This window comes from Thermoascus crustaceus, assembly GCF_041956765.1.
Source record: "Thermoascus crustaceus strain CBS 181.67 unplaced genomic scaffold VTN00scaffold_4, whole genome shotgun sequence".
Lineage (NCBI taxonomy): Eukaryota > Fungi > Ascomycota > Eurotiomycetes > Eurotiales > Thermoascaceae > Thermoascus > Thermoascus crustaceus.
In genome coordinates this window covers 2,818,439-2,835,689 of record NW_027192530.1, presented here as the reverse complement: position 1 = coordinate 2,835,689, position 17,251 = coordinate 2,818,439, and the positions used below count along the sequence as shown (strand labels likewise).

Here is a 17,251-nt window from a genome sequence, read left to right as displayed (position 1 = left end):
GGCCGCAGAAGCACAGCTTCAGCGAGCGACCGGTGTGGCGGTGAAATTCATCACAAGGCGTTTGTCAAGTCCGTGCCGTAGCTATCATATCGACAATGCGTTTATTTTTCCGAGCATGGGTTTCTGTGAGCTTGGACGAGATCCTAGGTCATCTGCCGGTCGGGTACGGTAGTGGGCTATAGTAGCTCTCTAGATCTCGGAACCGTCTGAATTTGATTCCCAGCGGGAAAGCTTGGAGCTCTGAGTTTATCTGAAAGCTCTCCAACGTTTTGAGATCCAACCCTCGCCAGAACCGAGGAATAGAGGCCCGCCGATCCGCCGCCCACTATTTCTCCTGCCTTTTGGTTAGCAGCAACTACTGCCCACAGGCCTATGCACGCCCCCACTGTACCTTGGCCGTCCGGATCATTCGTCTCTCTCTCCCGCGAGGAATGCACCGTTTTTTCGGTTCCCCCTCGACTTAGGAAGGGTCGTGAATGCGAACTGCTGCCGTTGCATGGTTGATCCCTCTCGGTGTGACCGCTGGGGCCTCTGGAATGAGTGAGACCGAGGTAGCATAATTTACACAAGGACTCGGACGCTGATCGTAGAAACTGTCTGACTTGCACAACCACAACCACCCGGCAGGCGGTTAGTGTGCACATACCACCATACGCGGAGTCGAGCGAATGGCCGCAGGGACCTCCTCCTGCTGCACTACTGCGTACGCTTGGGGCAAGTTCCGAAAAGCCAGCGACACAACGCGGTTCGTGCAGCCCAGTGGGGAGGTGCCAGCACGATCTGCTGGTAGTGGACGGGCGGAAGTGGGAGGAGAGTCAATAGTTCAACCGCCATAACCAAAGTAGGAGTAGCACTAGGAGCTAGCGCGGCGAGCACGATTGCTGATTCCGAGGAGATCGAAAGCTTGATTCTTGAAGTGCTGAGCGTGCCATTGCGCCGCCAAAGCACCGCTGTGAATATATTGAGGCATTGGACAGTGTGTTCCAAACGTCAGGGGATCTAGTTAACGAATAGTACGCCTCAGTGGCGCACCGAAGGAGGGATGGAGCGGAGGACAGTCTGAGCCCGATGTACGGGGTTTCATTTCCCAGGTAAACCCGGCATAATCCCGAACTGTGGGTGCTGGCCCCAGTTTCTCATGCTGCTTTCGAAAACGGCACTGGAAATTAGTACAGAGTATAAGCAATAATAATTCTCCAGAGAAAATCCGCAAGGACGGACAATAGCAAGCAATTCCGTTTCGAAGCATGAAGGTTTTTTCATCGAACCACAGTGTTTTCCGACCAAGGCGCGGAAGTTTCCATTCTCGCCAATGAGCAGCACAGTTCACAGTGTTGCAGTTATATCCTTTACACGCATGACGACGTAGTATGCAGTCCCCCAGCCGTGTTGGGACGTTAACTTGCAGTGAACTACTGGAGTTGCGCAAATGCCGTCTCTGGTTTTCGAGGAACGGTATCAGAGGGGGAGTCCAATACTTTCTATCAATTCAACCAACCTCTCAGAGTGCCGGTTAATCGGTGCCTTTGGACTGGCAAGCCGGGTCAGAAAGTCAACTGTTCGAATCAAGAGGCCTACGGCCGACCAGGAACCATCCCATCAGACTATCCCAGACGGTTCGTTAAGGTCGATATTGTGGCTCTTCCGATGCACGCAGATCCACGCTGTGGCAATAATACGGGTTTTAAGGCCAGGGGATCCCCTTAAGGCTGAAAGGCTTAGTGGCTAGTGATAGACGGGCGTCAATATGATATAGATCGGTCCTCAAGAGCTTCTGCATCTCATCACATCCTGTCCATTGTGACCTTGGGGGCCATTCATCTTGCAAATTGACCCGGGATGATACCTTCCAGACCCCGGTTTTATGACCGAATCGTGCTCCTTTGCTTTCTCTGAGAGAATACAACTTCCAGTTGTCGACTACGTCAATTGTCTCGTCGATCCATCCTAGTCCTGTCCGGGATCAGGAGCTAGGAACAGGGGTGCTCGGGTCATGCGTGCAAGCTTTCGCGGAGAAATAATATCATCGATCCAAGGGACCTTAAAAGCTAGATCCTTCAATTTCCAGCGAACCATGCCAGGGTCCGGCCGGACTGGGGTGCTCGCACAACCCAGTGCCCACAGGTTCGCGATCACCTGGGGCCGAGAACGTCGGTGTAACCCCCTTGTCCCATGCCGTCCAACACGGGAGGATGCTGATGCTGGATCTCGATGGTCCCAAAGGCAGCCTGCTGGGTGCTTATGGGATCAAGTACATACATGCTGTAGTCCTCTGTACGGAGAACCGCGGATAGACGCTCGAACCGCTGTATTTGGAAGATGTCGAGTCTAGATTTTGTCGAGACTTATCACGCTATTTTTTTTTCTCAGGTCAATCTGCGAGCGGCACTATCGTATGACCTGCATAAATGAATACCGTAGGTGAAGTCTTCAAAGGGGGTTGGACCCTTTGGCCTTCGGGATACTGTTAGGTTAGCAGAGTCACACCGCCGCTCATAGGCTCGCGTGAGGTAACTTCTGGGTGCATTTCCAAATTCTTAATCCTTCCAGACGCTGGGATTGGTCGTGGTTGGTGTCAGTGGTCGAAAAATAAGGAGGGGACCGGCCGCCCGAATGTGCCGCTTTCTCGCACTGCTGACTGCTCCCGCGATACATACGTGTGCAATGGTCTCGAAGCTGGGGGGCTCATGCGTGCATGAGGTTTGAGAACACATGCTTGCTGGTACGTAGTAGTAGTAGTACGCAGTGCGGCATGTACTGCATTAGACCGTAGACAGCAAATGCGCGCGCGCAGGTCCCAACCTCGGAAACTTACAGGCTCCGAAGGCACAGCGCCAAAGGGTGATCATCGTCGATCCTTCGGGCGGGTTCCTGGGGTGGTTCCAATCGAGACCATGCCGTTGGCCAGAAGGGGGACGATGGGGGGCCTTCTGGCCCGAGTGTCCTCTGCACAGGATGGTCTGCTGCCTGTCAGGCGCTCTCTCCGCGTCGATTCCAACTGCTAAAAGGCTTCTTCGTGCATGAAGCTTCCCTGTGTCGACGATCAGGCGAACAGCCTAAAACGGCTGACGATCACATATAGCATATCGACAGCAGCAGCTCAGCTCTCCCTCTTGGCGGGACGAGGGAACATCCACGGGTGAATCGAGATGGCAGTCTGTCAGATAGTAGCTAGTCAGGCGATGATGGGGCTATCTGGGTCCTCGACAACCTGGACTCCCAGCCATGATCCATCTGATCTGGGGCGGTTCGTGCGACGGGGCGAGGGTGACAAAGGAGGATTATTGTCTTGCATGCCAGCCACGCGCCCGTATTATTAGCGATATGACAATGGATCTGCGCGATAAAATAACAAAGGATCCCAAAATTAGGGCTCTGATCGATAGACTCGCTCATTCTCCGGCCGTTTTGGCGGCCGAGTTAGGACGACGAAGAGAGAACGTGAGAATTTCGGTGAGGGCGAAGCCGACAGAACCATCGACCGCCCGCGACGTGACTATTGAACCCTATTGCGGTTCTATCGGCGTCCAGTACGACCTCCGTCCCACATGTGTCTCGCGGACGGGATGAAGAACTGAGCATCAACAATTATTGCTTTCTGAAAAATGAGAACATGACGCGACCTGGACTTTGAACGATCAAGATTTCGAAAGGGTCTGTCCCGCGTCCGCCGGAGATCTTCTTCACGCTTCCCCCGGTGGAGTTCGCGATCTACGCCCCAAGTAAGCAAAAAACCCTGGCCTTTTTCCTCGAACGGGACGGTCCGCGCGCTCGATATTGGATTAACTATCAATTAAGCTCCAGTTCACAGAACAAGACCATGTCCAAATAGTTCCCTGGGGAGAAATTCTCCGCATACGAGCCCGTCTTTTTCAGTCAAGTAATTGCTTCCCCCCCCCCTTTTCGTCACAATTGCGATGGACAGTACTTATACGGGGTATTGCACAAACTATCGAAGGAGCAATGCGTTCTCGTCACATTGCACGAAACCAATAGTTCACGGGTTTTTTACGGAGTTATTCATTTGGGCAGCATCACTTCAGCGGAAATCGGAGCCTTTCTATTGTACAGTACATGTACATGTGCAGAGTACATGAGCAAAAAAAACAAACCTTGCCGTCGATCATAACATGCATAAAGTCAGTCGAAAGTCGAGACTGGTCAAGCATTCCGCACTGACTCTCCGACCCTCCGACCAGCAAGCAGCGCAGCGAGTCGTGAGTCATGAATCGTGACAAGGCGGTTGGGTTCGATGTGGAGAAAGGGCAGATCAAGAAGGGAATGACGCCGCGAGGGGGGAGAGAGGGGGGTCGATCGTGACATTCCCCGACCGCCCGCTCACGGACTCACGGTCCAACAAGATGCGATGTGATATGATATTTATTCCGTAGACCCTGCATAATGATTTTCGCAGGGCTCTAATCTTTCACCGGATACGGGCTAGATCCTCGCGCCTCTGACGCCATCTTCCCAACGTCGACTGATCTATGCGAGCGCTAGGCCTACCCCAGCTAGGTATCTATGCATATCGAGCTTCCGCTTCTTTTCTCTAAGCTCAACCTCGCGAGTTAGTTCAACGGAGAACCGAATCTGATGAGATATGACGTCTCTTGGAATCTTTTTCCATCCATGCGCTGAGCATTTTTCTTCTCTTCCCCGCCTCCTTCTACAGTGCAGCGGAATTCTGCCGGGCCACTTCGGAACTTGGAAGGCCGGAAAACTATACCGATTGGTTGTCATTCCATGATAACGCCAATTGAAGGCTCTGTACAGAAGGGCAGGGCTACGATTATGACAATACTCTTTGCTCAGGAGATGCAGAAAGAATAGACGTTTACAGCTGTCTAAAGCTGCTGAATCTAGTGATCTCCGACAATTGGACCTGACCTTACTGTGCCCCGCCTAAAGCTGTTAGATAGCTAAAGACCAGGTAAACCGCCTATACTAGAACCCAGAATGTCGAAATATGCTGAATGAACTGCAAAACCATATTATCGATCAGATAAACAGCTTCCCGCCCGAACAAGCTAAGTACTTTCAAGATCTGTTGTATGTATGTATGTATATATATATTGTATATCTGAGTCTACCCAGCACAATTGTTAAGTTATCTATCTACCTTAGGTAGTTAGGAAGAACCTTAACCTTTTCCTAGTCCCAACCCACCAAGTCAGGTTCCAGAGTACCTATTTTCCAATCACGTTTGCTTGGTCTATTAATAAATATATGTCCTTAAGCTAAGCCAAGAAGGACTTACTATTCACATTCCCGTTTAAAATGTTGGATGCAGGCTCAATCTTCTCTCTGCCCATTCCATTTCTCAGCTGTAGCTATACTTCAGAAATTAATTATTCAAGGAGCCCCTGTCTACCTATAGATGGAACAGTATATATATATATATATATATATGTATACTATATACCTAAAGCAAGGATAGGACTTCAACACCCAACCCAAAATAGGAGGTTACGAAGGGAAATCAGATGGAAGAATCTATATATGAATCAGCTTCTTCTAACTCTTTAGTTAGTTAGTAGCTAGTCCTGTCCTCTCCATATTACCTACCTACTAAACTATTAACTCAACTAGGTGGATTTGATTACCTATATTGTTTAATAAATCCGACTTGAGTTTCAGAGTATCCTCTGTGCTGTATCGTCTCCGTCCAACATTAAAAACAGTAATGGTCTGTGTACTGTGCAGTGGGGTAGACAGTCTTCTGTAGATGCTTTGTACCTGTATATTCTTCGTTATAGGGGGAGGGGAGCACGAACCACCGAGACCGGTAATCATGCAACCAATATCCAATAAATGTATGTTTGCATACATACGAGAAAAAAAATAATACCATCCGACATAAATATTCCAATTAGTCTATTTAAAAAAGCTCTGGATCTAAGACCCCCCTCCCTCCGTAGTTTAAACATACGACTTTGATTTATTATCTACGAGTTCCATGCTATGCTATACTATGCCCTTGCGCGGTTTCTGAAACCATACAGATACAGGTAAGAGCGTACCAACTGCATGCAAAAAGTATACACACATACATACATAATCCAGGAGAGTGGTGTCACAGAAGCAAAGAAAAGAAAAGGGGTATCGAAAGCTTAGTTAGAGTGTCCGTACGTATGTAGTATGATATATACTTCAGCGGGAAAAAGAATTTTTGCTACCTATACATTAGGTAGGTAGGTACTATATACTCGAGAAGCCGTTTGGATATCTCATTACAGACAGACAGTAAGACTAAACGACAATATATACAATTTTTTTTCCAGACCTAGACCCTCTCACTCCTCAAGATCAGACGGAAAACCGCAGATAGCAGACAACTACAGCTTCTTCTTCGACGGCCTAGCATTCTTCTCCCTCCTCTTCTCCTTGAGCCTCCTCGCCTTCCTGATATCCTCATTATTCCGCAACTCGCTCTTCCTCTTCCCGGAGACCAGCGCATCGACTGCCCCTCCGGCCTTCGACATCTGCCGCTCCTTCGCGGCCTCAAGCTTCTTCCTCTTCTTCTCGTAGTCGCCGCGCAGCGGGTCCGCCGGCTTGGGCGCCTGCTCCTTGCGGTGGCGGAACTTCTTTCCGGAGATCACGGCGTTCAGTTCGGCCGTGAGACTTGGGGTCTCGGTCTCGCCGACCCGGGGCAGACGGCCGAGGCGCTTACCCTTCTTCCACGCCTCGAAGCGGCCGGAGCGGAAGCTGGCCGCGATCTTGGTGCCGCTCTCGCCGTGGATCAGGGCGGTGCCGCCCTTGGAGCCGTCCTCGTCGTTGCGGACCGAGACGTACTTCTTGTGTCGCTTGTCCCAGCGTTTCATGGAGCGGGGTTCAGCGAAGCCGGGCTGGCCCTCGTCGGTGGTGAGGTCCATGGCTGCGCTGCGGGCGGCCTGGGCGAAGTTCACGTTGGAGCCGGAGTGGACGCCGTAGGCGCGGTCTTCGGCGAGGGAATGGTTGGCGGGGGTGTAGGACATGAAGTATTCGGGGTTCTGGAAGGAGGCGGCGGATTCTTTGTTCTTTGATTTCGATTTTTTGTTCGGTTGTGAGTAGGAAGAGAAGGTCACTTCGAGCTCGGAGTCGGATGCCAGAGACATGTTGTCAGCGGGGCCTTGGGGAGCGTCGTCATCATCCATATTCATATTGTCTTCACCATCAGAGAAAGCGTCGAGATCCGCGCCCTTCTTCTCTGCTTTGTCCGTCTCCTTCCGCTCGCCACTAGGCTGGCTCTCCAAGAACTCCGACTGTCCCTCCGACTGTCTCCGTTTCTTCTTAGAGTCCAACGTAGACCGTATACTCTTGATCACATCGACAGTCTCATCGTCTCCCTTCTTGCCCCCTCGTCTTCCGGTGACCTCGAAGATCGTCTCCTGCGGTCGGTACCCTCCTATACGGGCCAGCATCTTCTCACGCTCGACCTCCATCTGACTCGCCTCGTCATTAAACAGTGGGTGTAGAGCCACCCAGTCATCGGAGGCGACGACTGTCTTTGCTCTCTTTGCGCTCTCAAGCGAGGCAGCGTTCCTGGTGCGCATGTAGAGTTTCTCTCCCTTCACGGCGACCCCACGTTGCGACTCGAGATCCACATTTTCGTCTAGCAGCTTCGTGACCCATTCACAACTTCTGGACAGAGGTTCTTTAGGCAGACTGCCAACGACCACATCCTCCGCATAATTCACATTATCACCAGCCTGCCGGCCTAGCACGAGCCTCCTGGCAAGGAAGAGCTGCAGATCTAGGAGATATGGTGCATCAGCGTCTCGAACGAGACTGTAACTCCAGCCCTTCTGACCAGCACGGGCAGTTCGACCAACACGGTGGACGAAGATCTTCGGTTGCGATGGGAAATCGTAGTTCACGACGTTGGCAAGAATAGGGATGTCAATACCTCTGGCAGCCACGTCCGTTACGACCAAGATATTCGTGATGCCGGTGCGGAAGTTCTGGACCTGGATCTTGCGGGCCGTTTGATCCAGAGAACCGTAGGCGTAGGACACCGCGAACCCGGCTTCGCAAAGCAATGAGTAAAGGTAATCGACGTGGTGTTTCGTGGCCGCAAAGACAATCGTAGAGTGCTTCGTAGGCGACTCAGTGGTATTGACAGCCTTCTCCATCTCCGACCGCTTGCGCTTCTTGGGGTTCTTCTTCGAATTCCCTCCCTCCTCCTTCAGTTTCTGAGCAGCTTCCGTAGGACCAGTCGGGATCTTGATGACCTCGTGGAGGATGTGCAGCAGCGCTCCTTCTTTGTCGGCAGACTTGACCGTAAAGAACGCATTCTGCAGATCAGGCGAGATCTTGCTCTCCGCGTCCAGACGGATCAGCGTGGGTTCCTGCAAACCGGCACGAGCAAACTCAACGAGGGACTTCGGCAGAGTCGCAGAGAACAGAAGGGTCTGTCGGGACGGAGGAAGACCGTGCACGATCTCCGTCAACTGCGCCGCGAAACCCATCTCGAACAATCTATCGGCTTCATCGAACACAACATAACGAATGCTAGACAGATCCAGACCCATCTCAACCTTCAAATGCAAGAACCGACCAGGAGTCGCGATGACGATATCAGGGTTTCCAGCCATAAGCCCAAACTGCTCCTCCAGACTATCACCACCGACCAGCAGCACAGCCTTCAGATCCGTGCCCCGTCCCAACTCCTTGACGACCTTCAACGTCTGCAGCGCCAGCTCTCTCGACGGCGACAGGATCAACGCCCTCGACCCGACCTTGGTGCTATGGCTCTTCAACTTCTCAATCATGGGGATCACGAACGCGGCCGTCTTTCCGGAACCCGTGCGCGCCATGCCCACCACATCCTGATCGTCCAAGATCACCGGGATCGTCTTGCGCTGGATGGGCGTCGGGACGGAAAAGCCCTTGCGCGCAATGGCCTTGAGCAGATTCGCATTCAGACCCATGGCCTGGAACCCGCCTCCCTTCTTCACCGTGCGGCCCTTGAGGTTCGATGCCTTGCGATTGGCCGAGGCCTGCTGCGCGGCGATAAATGCTTCATCGTCGTCCTCGTCGTCATTCCCGCCGTCGTCTCCGCCCAGCATGTCCAGGTTCTCCGTCGGTTTCGGTTTCGGCTTCGACTTCGGCTTCGTCTGTTCCCAACTCTCCTCGCCGTCGGAATCGCTGTCATTCTGAAAGAGGGCCTTGGAGATATCGAACTCGTTCTCCGAGACCGCCGGGGATGCTGCGCGGGGTGCCATTGTGTCTGTCCGTGGATTTCAAGCGTACCTAAAACTGGACCGTGAATATTATTTTGGGAGGCCGCAAGGCGGGATGCGGCCTGGGGAGCGGAACGATGTTCAGACTGAGGTCTCCTGGACCATCTGACTCAGTCCGGGAATTAAAAAAAATTATCTTCCCGAACAGAAAGATTCCTGCTCCTTCAAAAACTTCAGAGAGGACGTTCCTTTCTCTGCAATCCTAAATTTCTCACATCTCCCAGATCAAAACTTCGAAAAACGCACCCGAAGGCGGTGAGACGGGACGGGTCAACCTTCCCCCGCCCACCGACGAAACACGAACAAGCAAACACAACAAACAACACTCTGTCTCCCCGCGACGCGTCAAACACGTCTCGCCGGAAAAGGTCATATGGGAAAGCCGCGCCTCCACGGACAACGCTCGACTGGACCATTCACCCATTTATTTATTAAAAAGCTTGGGGGCGGGCTCCGGGAATAATCTCAAAACGCAAAGATGGGTGGGTCGATTTATAAAATTTTATTCCTTTCTGGGTTCTTGGCTTGTTGCTAATGGATACGATCCAGATGGTGGTTACGGGAATTATAACACCTCATACGGGGGAGGAGGTATGTCTGGCGGTGGGGGTTTTATGCCTGGTGAGATGAACAGTCCTGCTGGGCCGAAGGTGAGTTACTTTATTGTATTTTATCCCATGTCAACTCCCCGGAGTCTCCAAGACAGGAACGTGCACGAGGCATCGTTCTCAGTAGCAACCTGCTAACGTCGGACGACGAAAACAGGGCGACACAGCCTCCCTCCGCCCCGTGACAATCAAACAAGCCCTCGACGCAACCCAGATCCACCCGGACGCCGACAACTTCCAGATCGACGGCGCAGACGCCGCCAGCATCTGCTTCATCGGGCAGGTGCGCAACATCAGCTCGCAAAGCACCAACGTGACGTACAAGATCGACGACGGCACGGGCGAGATCGAGGCGAAGCAGTGGTCGATCTCGACGGGGGCCGGTGTCGGCGGTGACGAGAGCATGGACACAGACGACTCGTCCAAGCCCGCGGTCGAGCTGAACGCCTACGCCAAGGTGTTCGGCAAGCTCAAGTTCTTCGGCAATCGGCGGTACGTGAACGCGCACTGCGTCCGGCCCGTGACGGATCTGAATGAGTTACATTATCACCTGCTCGAGGCCACGGCGATACATCTCTTCTTCACGAGGGGGCCGCCTGGAGGGGGCGCGTCCGCGAAAGGAGGAGCAGCCGGTGGTGGAGGTGATATGGGAGGTGGCATGGATGACTACGGCGCGGCTGGTGGTTCGCGTCCTCTGCCTGCCATGACGCCTGCCGCGCGGAGGGTATACAACCTGCTGAAGAACGAGCCGCAGAGCAACGAGGGCTTGCACGTCCAGATGATTGCGGCGCGGCTGAACATGCCAGTCCCCGAGGTTACCAAGGCGGGTGACGAGCTGCTCACCGCTGGGTTGATCTTTTCGACAGTTGATGAAGCTACGTGGGCTATTCTGGAGTACTAGCCCTTTCTGTTGTCGAGGCTTTCTTGTCTGCACTTTTTTTTTCGGATGGAAATGGAGACCAAAAAGATATCCGACTTCTTTTCCCCTTTTCTCTTTTTGAACTCAGATGTATGATACTCGGCGTGTTTGTCAATTTCCCAAGGGCGATTATGATGAAATAGATAACGAACTTTGAGAGTGGACAGAAATCATTCACATATTCTTTTCACAGCGCCATGGATATGAATGCAAATCATGATATAATCATCAATAATCGTCCCAATCTAACATGACCGTTCCTCTGCAAGGAATCATTCAATCTTTACACCAAAAAGTGGCATCATCAGATAGACACAGAGGTATGATATATGATGTACAGACAATGCCATTTCTTTTTCCAAGTCCCGAGATCATTGACCGTGGTTCATATGTAACAGCTGTCACGTATTCGTTGTGTCCATCAGATGTCATTCTATATATAACCAAAAAAAAGTCGTCTACGTAAATTCATGATTCGTATGTGTTTTCGTTCTGTGCCGCTTCATCCTGCGCAGGGAAAAAAAGAGAGATACGCGATGATGGGGCAAGGTCGTGCTAATCATCCCATCGCATTCCTCTGTCTGGCCTCTTCAATGGATCGCTGCCAACTGGTTTGGCAGAGGAACACGCTCTCGATACAGAATACCAGGAACACGGCGACGGCAAAACCAGTCCAGAGACCCGGGAGACCCCATCCGAGTCCGAAGGTCGTTGCGATGCCGATCGGCATTGCGACAGCGTAGTAGCAGAAAGGCTGGATATAGCCGCCGATCTTTTGTCTGCCGAGTCCGCGCAGGATGCCGTTGCAGGTGGCTGTGAGAGCGTCGAAAAGCTGAAACGCCGCGCAGAGGGGCAGAACTTGTGCGATTACCTCGATCACGTCCTCGTCGGGAGTAAAGAGTCGTGGGATGTAATATCGAAGTGAAGAGAGCATAATCATGTTGAGAAGGCCCACGACGATTGCCCAGCTCATGGAGGCCTTGGCAGACGTGCGTGCAGCGTCGGTTAGTGTGGCTCCTATCAGGTTCGCGATACGTGTGCTTGCCGCAATGCCCACCGGGAATGGGACCTGGTACGTGATGCTCGTTATGGTAGAAAGAACAGATTGAGCAGCGAGAGTCGTCGTTCCGAGATATGAGGAGGCAAGGGTCATGAGCTCGAATGAGAGGTATTCGGCTTCGACCATGATGAGTCCCGGAAGAGCAAGTCTGATCATTGAACCCCAGTTCTGTAGAGCGCGATAAGTGAAGCCGTTCCAGCATTCAGAGCCCGCAACGAAGTAAACATAGAGGAAGAGACAAAGGGGCAGGAGGGTGTCCGTGATAGCAACGGCAATGGGTGCACCGATGAAGCCCCAGCCAAGTCTCTACGCGAAGACTGTCAGCAGAGCGATCAAGATAGATCTCTCTCAAAGAAAACATACCCAGACAAATAGCCAATTCATGAACGCATTAAGCGGCGCACATATCAGAAGGACATATAGAGGAGCAGAGAAGAGGCCTTGAGCTTGCACGTAACGCTTTCCGCTCTCGAAGCACGCATACCCAGGCGTCCCAATGGCCGCCACTTTCAAATACAGACCGGCCAGAGTTGCCACATCCTTCTCGGGAACGATTCTCATAAGGATCTTGTCCGCAAAGAACCAGACAAGGACGATGGGGATTGTGATGAGCCAAAGGAAGTAAACCATCCTCTGCATTTGCAGGCCAACCAATTTCTTCTTGCCCGAGCCGTACGCCTGGGCGCATAGCGTATCCAGACTAGTAGCAAGACCTTGGTAGACGGCAAACCCAGTAATATTTGCTGTCATAACCGCCAAACTAACTGCACCAAGCTGTACCTTTCCCAAGTGTCCAATAGTGAGGATGCTGGCAACGGTCAGGGAGTACTGGAGCAGGAACGTGAGAATTAGAGGAGCAGCATATTTGCCGATGACCTGTGCTTCTCGTCTCCAAGTCGTCTGGATCAATCCCGCCGCAACAGCTTCCTCCCATTTCCTGTCAATATCATCCGACTCTCTTCCATCGCGGTTGGGTAGATCGGAAGTCCCAAGCAAAGCAGTGTTTTCTGTTGGTATCATAGTAGTGTCCTGGGGCGGCGGCAGCGGCGGTGGCTCTCTGCTTTCGATGGGGGACTCGTCTGAGAGGACCGAGGCAGCCGTTAAGTAATTTGCTTCCGTGGTAACAGAGGAATTGACAGATAAATCTCCACTGGGCTTCTTCTTCAGGCCACCAGAGTTTCCAATCAAGTTGTTGGCGCTCAAGAGACTTCTCTCTTCCTGAATGGCCTGTTCCCTCTCCCTCCGGGTTAACCTGTCCTGCTCCAGCTGATGCGGCACAACGGTACCGCGAGATCCGACCGTAAAGAAGCTGGGTCGACGGTATGATCCGACTAGTGAGTGGGAATTATATCCTTGGGAACCGATCTGACGGATAGTGGACGCTTCTGAACGCTCTCCGTCGGTCGTGTAGGTGGAACCCTCGTCGTCCGCGTAGTCAGCCAGATCCCGTGCGATTGACGCTTCGGCCAGAGGGGAACTGGAACGGAATGATCCATTATACGATCCTTGGCGATCTCCCTGGTTGGCTGAGCAGGCGGAAGCGCGAGCCATTGTACGGTATAGGACCTGGTGACGAAGCCGTGGGGTTGTCGTTCACAGGGCGCACGCCAACGTACATGTACGAGTATGTAGCTACCTGACTACCTTCTATAGGAGGTTCATCGAATAAGCGGCATCATCGGGACCGTGCCCAAGGTGTCCGCGTCGAGGAGCAGCAATTGGCTGCAACCCCGGTGAGAAAATAGCGAAGATTGCGGAGTCCTGAAGACTCTGCAGAGCGGCAAAGCGGGCACTCACCTTATGCGTGTGAGGTACCTAATTGCGGTGAGAGCGCTCGTGCATCCAAGTGAAAAGAACCAAACCCATACCTCACAGCTGCAGATGGATCTACCTCGCACTGATATACATACATAGAACACGATGTGATGCATCTGCTGTGCATCCATGGATCTCGCCCTTTACCAGATCCCTGTTCCAGCTTGCCCCGCGCTAGTACCCCACTCCTCGCGAACGTCTCGTACAGCTTCGAAGATTGGTATATATTCCCAAGTACGTATTAGGTACGAAGAGGTTCCCGATTAAAACTATCGCAACTGATTACGCCCTAATTCATTTTGAACAGCCTTGTTGCAGTCTAACTTAGTTGGGCCAATTGTGTTTCGGTGCGGCTGTGGTAAACACTGCTGCAGGAATACAGGTCAATTCAACGCGCTGAAATCAGTTGAACGTACTAAATTCAGACCTTAACCTCTCGCATGACGCCTTATCAAGATAGTCATGAGCTTGCTTGCTTGATAATAACCATCACAGTAGATTTACTAAGCCTAAATTACAGTTGCTCTACCCTATTAGATTTGGTTCTTATCTGTCAGCCGAATATTACCACTATAACCTAGTGGCATGCCAAGAAGCCTATGAGCCTAGTCAGCGCGCGCCGATCCAGGCATCTCGAAGGCCAGAATCCCTGCAATAAAGGAACTATACTGCCTATACCCATGATTGGCTATTATACCCTTGCAATACCCCTTTATATTGCATCGATACATCATTCTTTCGGAATCGTTTGATATATCCATATTCAGAAGGTCTCAACCCCTAATTCCATGAGATAAATAGTCAGTTAGTTAGGTAGATTCAAATAATCAGAGCTTTCATCATCATACCTTCGGATTACTAGGTTCGCGCAGTCTGACATTATCTTTCTCAGGCCTTGACAGGCAGGCATCTCTCTATAAACACATCTGTAGGCACTCTCTATAGGTCTGTGGGCAACCCCTGTTAGCGGCCAGTGAGCCTCTTAGTTGGACTTAAAAGGCTGCTAGAAGATTCTCTGGGTCGCTCCAACTTCCCAAGATTCAGTGTGCTAGAGGGTTGGTATGCAGAATGCAGGTCAGTTCAACACACTAACGTCATACTTTAATTCACCTCTCATATGACACCTCACCGAGTTGATCCTAAGCTTGCTTACTGATAACTACTGCAATAGAGTTTTTTGCGCGGAATAGGTTGATTTGGGAAATGTGGGGACATCAGAGAGGATTCGGAGAGGTCAGGTAGGAAGGAGGATAAAAGGAAGTCTTCAACAAGGCATTTACAAAGTTCATCTCTCTTCTCATATTTAACTATTTGTCATGGGGTAGCCCGGGGGTCAACCTCAATTGGCCAGGCCAGGTCCGCCGAAGCCAGGTGCGGAGGATACATGACTTCTAAGTTTGGCGTCATGTAAATGGTTTAACAATCATCATTATTATTAATCAAGCAATTCAGAATGTTCTGCAGAAATCTTGAACGTACATCCTAGTCCGGCCAAGAAGTTCGCGTGCCTAGAGCTCTCGTGCCTATCTGCATCCATACGGTCCGCTCCCTGCGAGGAGCAATACCGCATCCATTACCACACCAGAAGATTCTCTGGGTCACTCCAACCTCTTAAGGTTCGATGCAGTACTAGAGGGTTGGCTGACCTGACCTCAGTGCACAGACCAAGAAACTTGAACGTTGAACTGACCTGTAGACTGCATACGCACATGCTGGGATTCAACTGATCTGCAAGGTGTCCGGACCCATGTGTGCAGCAAGGGATAGACTGTCTACCTTAAGTAGTAATTCCGGAAAATAATTCCGGAAAAAGGTGTTTCCAAAGCAATCCTAGATTGTAAATTGTCTGGTAAGCTCTATTTCAGCCTCCAGATGTGACTTTGCATGTTTGGTATTATCGGATTCTCAAAATTAGAACATACTGTAGTACGGAGGTACTTCGGAGATAATCATCGTTAGCCATCACAGCTTCCAACTTAAACACCTGTACGTTGGTGCAACCGACAGCTTGTATCAATGTCTACCCGGTACTATTCGTTTCATCCAATTGAGCATGAACCATGGAGTGATATGAAGATAACTAGGTCCAGCCGTGACCGCATTATGTCAGCAAGTCAGCAATGACGTCACGCGTAGAGGCACGGGGAGTTCAGGCCATCTCCCTAACCGGTTTAGCGCATCCTTCAGCGCTCCTGTCATGTGATGCCCATTGCTCTTGCAATAACGCTTCTCGAGATGCTTCACATCCTCACGATATTTATCAGCTGCCAGAATGTCCTCTGATATCTCAGAGTGATGGCTCTCTTACATCTCAGTGTGGTGGACTGGTAACTTGAGAGAACATGTCGCAGGCCGGTGATTATGATGATGAAGCGTCCCGTTACCGTCGCTACAACCCGTTGATCAATCCGCTCCATTCTCATCCAGTACACGTCAATGAGTAAGATATACCCCATTGATAACTTTAATTCTTTAGTTCCATTATTTTTTTATAGATTTTCTTTGTGCATTTCCTCGCAGTCTGCGCTATCGTTCTATGTCCCTCTAAGGAGCACAAGCTTCGAAATCGACGGTTGCAAAGTTTACTACTACTACGACTGTCTATCAGTGCGAATCTTCTCTCTTCTTTTTCTTTTTTTGGAAGATTACAATAAACTTCAAATAAATTCCTTTTATATTTCTGTCGAGAATTTTATTTGTGCACCGTGCAACATACCCCGATACTTCATCCCTATGTCTATATCTCTGTACTACAGACGCAACCAAGAATTCCCTACATTGATACGATAACACTGACCGCCGAGTCTCACTCCTATCCAGACGCCCTCAAGATGCCGGCCCCGTCTTCCTCTCCCGCCCGCTATCCGGGGCCCTCCTCTTCGAAAACGAGGCCTCCGACGCGCGCGACCACTGCGCCAACGAACGGACCTTCCTCTCCTGGCTCCGCCTCTCCATCTACCTCTCCATCGTCTCCTGCGCCATCATCATCTCCTTCCACCTGCGCACCCAGCCCACGGGGATCGAGCGCCGCGTCGCCTTCCCGCTCGGCATCGTCTTCTGGGTCATGAGCCTGGCATGTCTGGTCAGTGGGTTCTCGATCTACGTGCGGACCGTCACGAAGTATAGCAAGAAGGCGGCGCTCGTGCAGAGCGGGTGGAAGACGCAGGTCGTGTTTACGGTCGTGGCGACGGTGATTATTGGGAGTTGTATACTGTTTTTGAGTACGGATGCGAGGTGATGGTTCTTGGTTTGTTTTCTTTTCTGCTGTTCGTCCGATGCTTTCGCTGTTGATACGATTTCTGTCTTCTGCTACTGTCGTCTTCGATGATTCGGGCCTTATTCTGCACTGTCGGCTTTTTTTTCCTGCACATTTTACTTGGGAATGCATCATGACTGTTCAGTCATAATCAATACAGACTATAATTAACTATTTGGTGTTTGTACAAATGCCTGGAGGTCATGGCCTAAAGAAAAAGGCCTTCTTCCATTTGCATCTTCTCTCCAGGGGTAAAAACAACGAAAACAAAAAGGCCCAAACCTTTTCTTTTTTTTTAGCTTTTATTTAAATTAGTAAACGAGTCTTCCTGGCTGTAGTGGGAAGAATTTAGCACATGCAGTTAACTAGGTA

The 17,251-nt window shown here is 51.1% G+C and overlaps 4 protein-coding genes across 4 annotated transcripts; 2 read left to right on the top strand and 2 right to left on the bottom strand.

Annotated features, from left to right (window-relative positions):
• Positions 1–6,335: 6,335 nt before the first annotated feature.
• On the bottom strand, positions 6,336–9,203 carry VTN00DRAFT_7543 (uncharacterized protein; the record flags this gene model as incomplete). Its single annotated transcript, XM_069434298.1, has 1 exon — positions 6,336–9,203. One exon carries the CDS (start codon positions 9,201–9,203, stop codon positions 6,336–6,338), a length of 2,868 nt encoding a protein of 955 aa, XP_069287593.1.
• Positions 9,204–9,699: 496 nt separating this feature from the next.
• Positions 9,700–10,730, top strand: VTN00DRAFT_7542 (uncharacterized protein; the record flags this gene model as incomplete). The annotated part of the gene is made up of 3 exons (XM_069434297.1): positions 9,700–9,703; positions 9,771–9,871; positions 9,987–10,730. The coding sequence occupies 3 exons, from the start codon at positions 9,700–9,702 to the stop codon at positions 10,728–10,730; spliced, it is 849 nt and encodes a 282-aa protein (XP_069287592.1).
• Positions 10,731–11,307: 577 nt separating this feature from the next.
• VTN00DRAFT_7541 (uncharacterized protein) lies at positions 11,308–13,359 on the bottom strand (the record flags this gene model as incomplete). The annotated part of the gene is made up of 2 exons (XM_069434296.1): positions 11,308–12,114; positions 12,172–13,359. 2 exons carry the CDS (start codon positions 13,357–13,359, stop codon positions 11,308–11,310), a joined length of 1,995 nt encoding a protein of 664 aa, XP_069287591.1.
• A 2,606-nt stretch (positions 13,360–15,965) lies between these two features.
• Positions 15,966–16,861, top strand: VTN00DRAFT_7540 (uncharacterized protein; the record flags this gene model as incomplete). The annotated part of the gene is made up of 2 exons (XM_069434295.1): positions 15,966–16,063; positions 16,444–16,861. The coding sequence occupies 2 exons, from the start codon at positions 15,966–15,968 to the stop codon at positions 16,859–16,861; spliced, it is 516 nt and encodes a 171-aa protein (XP_069287590.1).
• Between the last annotated feature and the right edge of the window lie 390 nt (positions 16,862–17,251).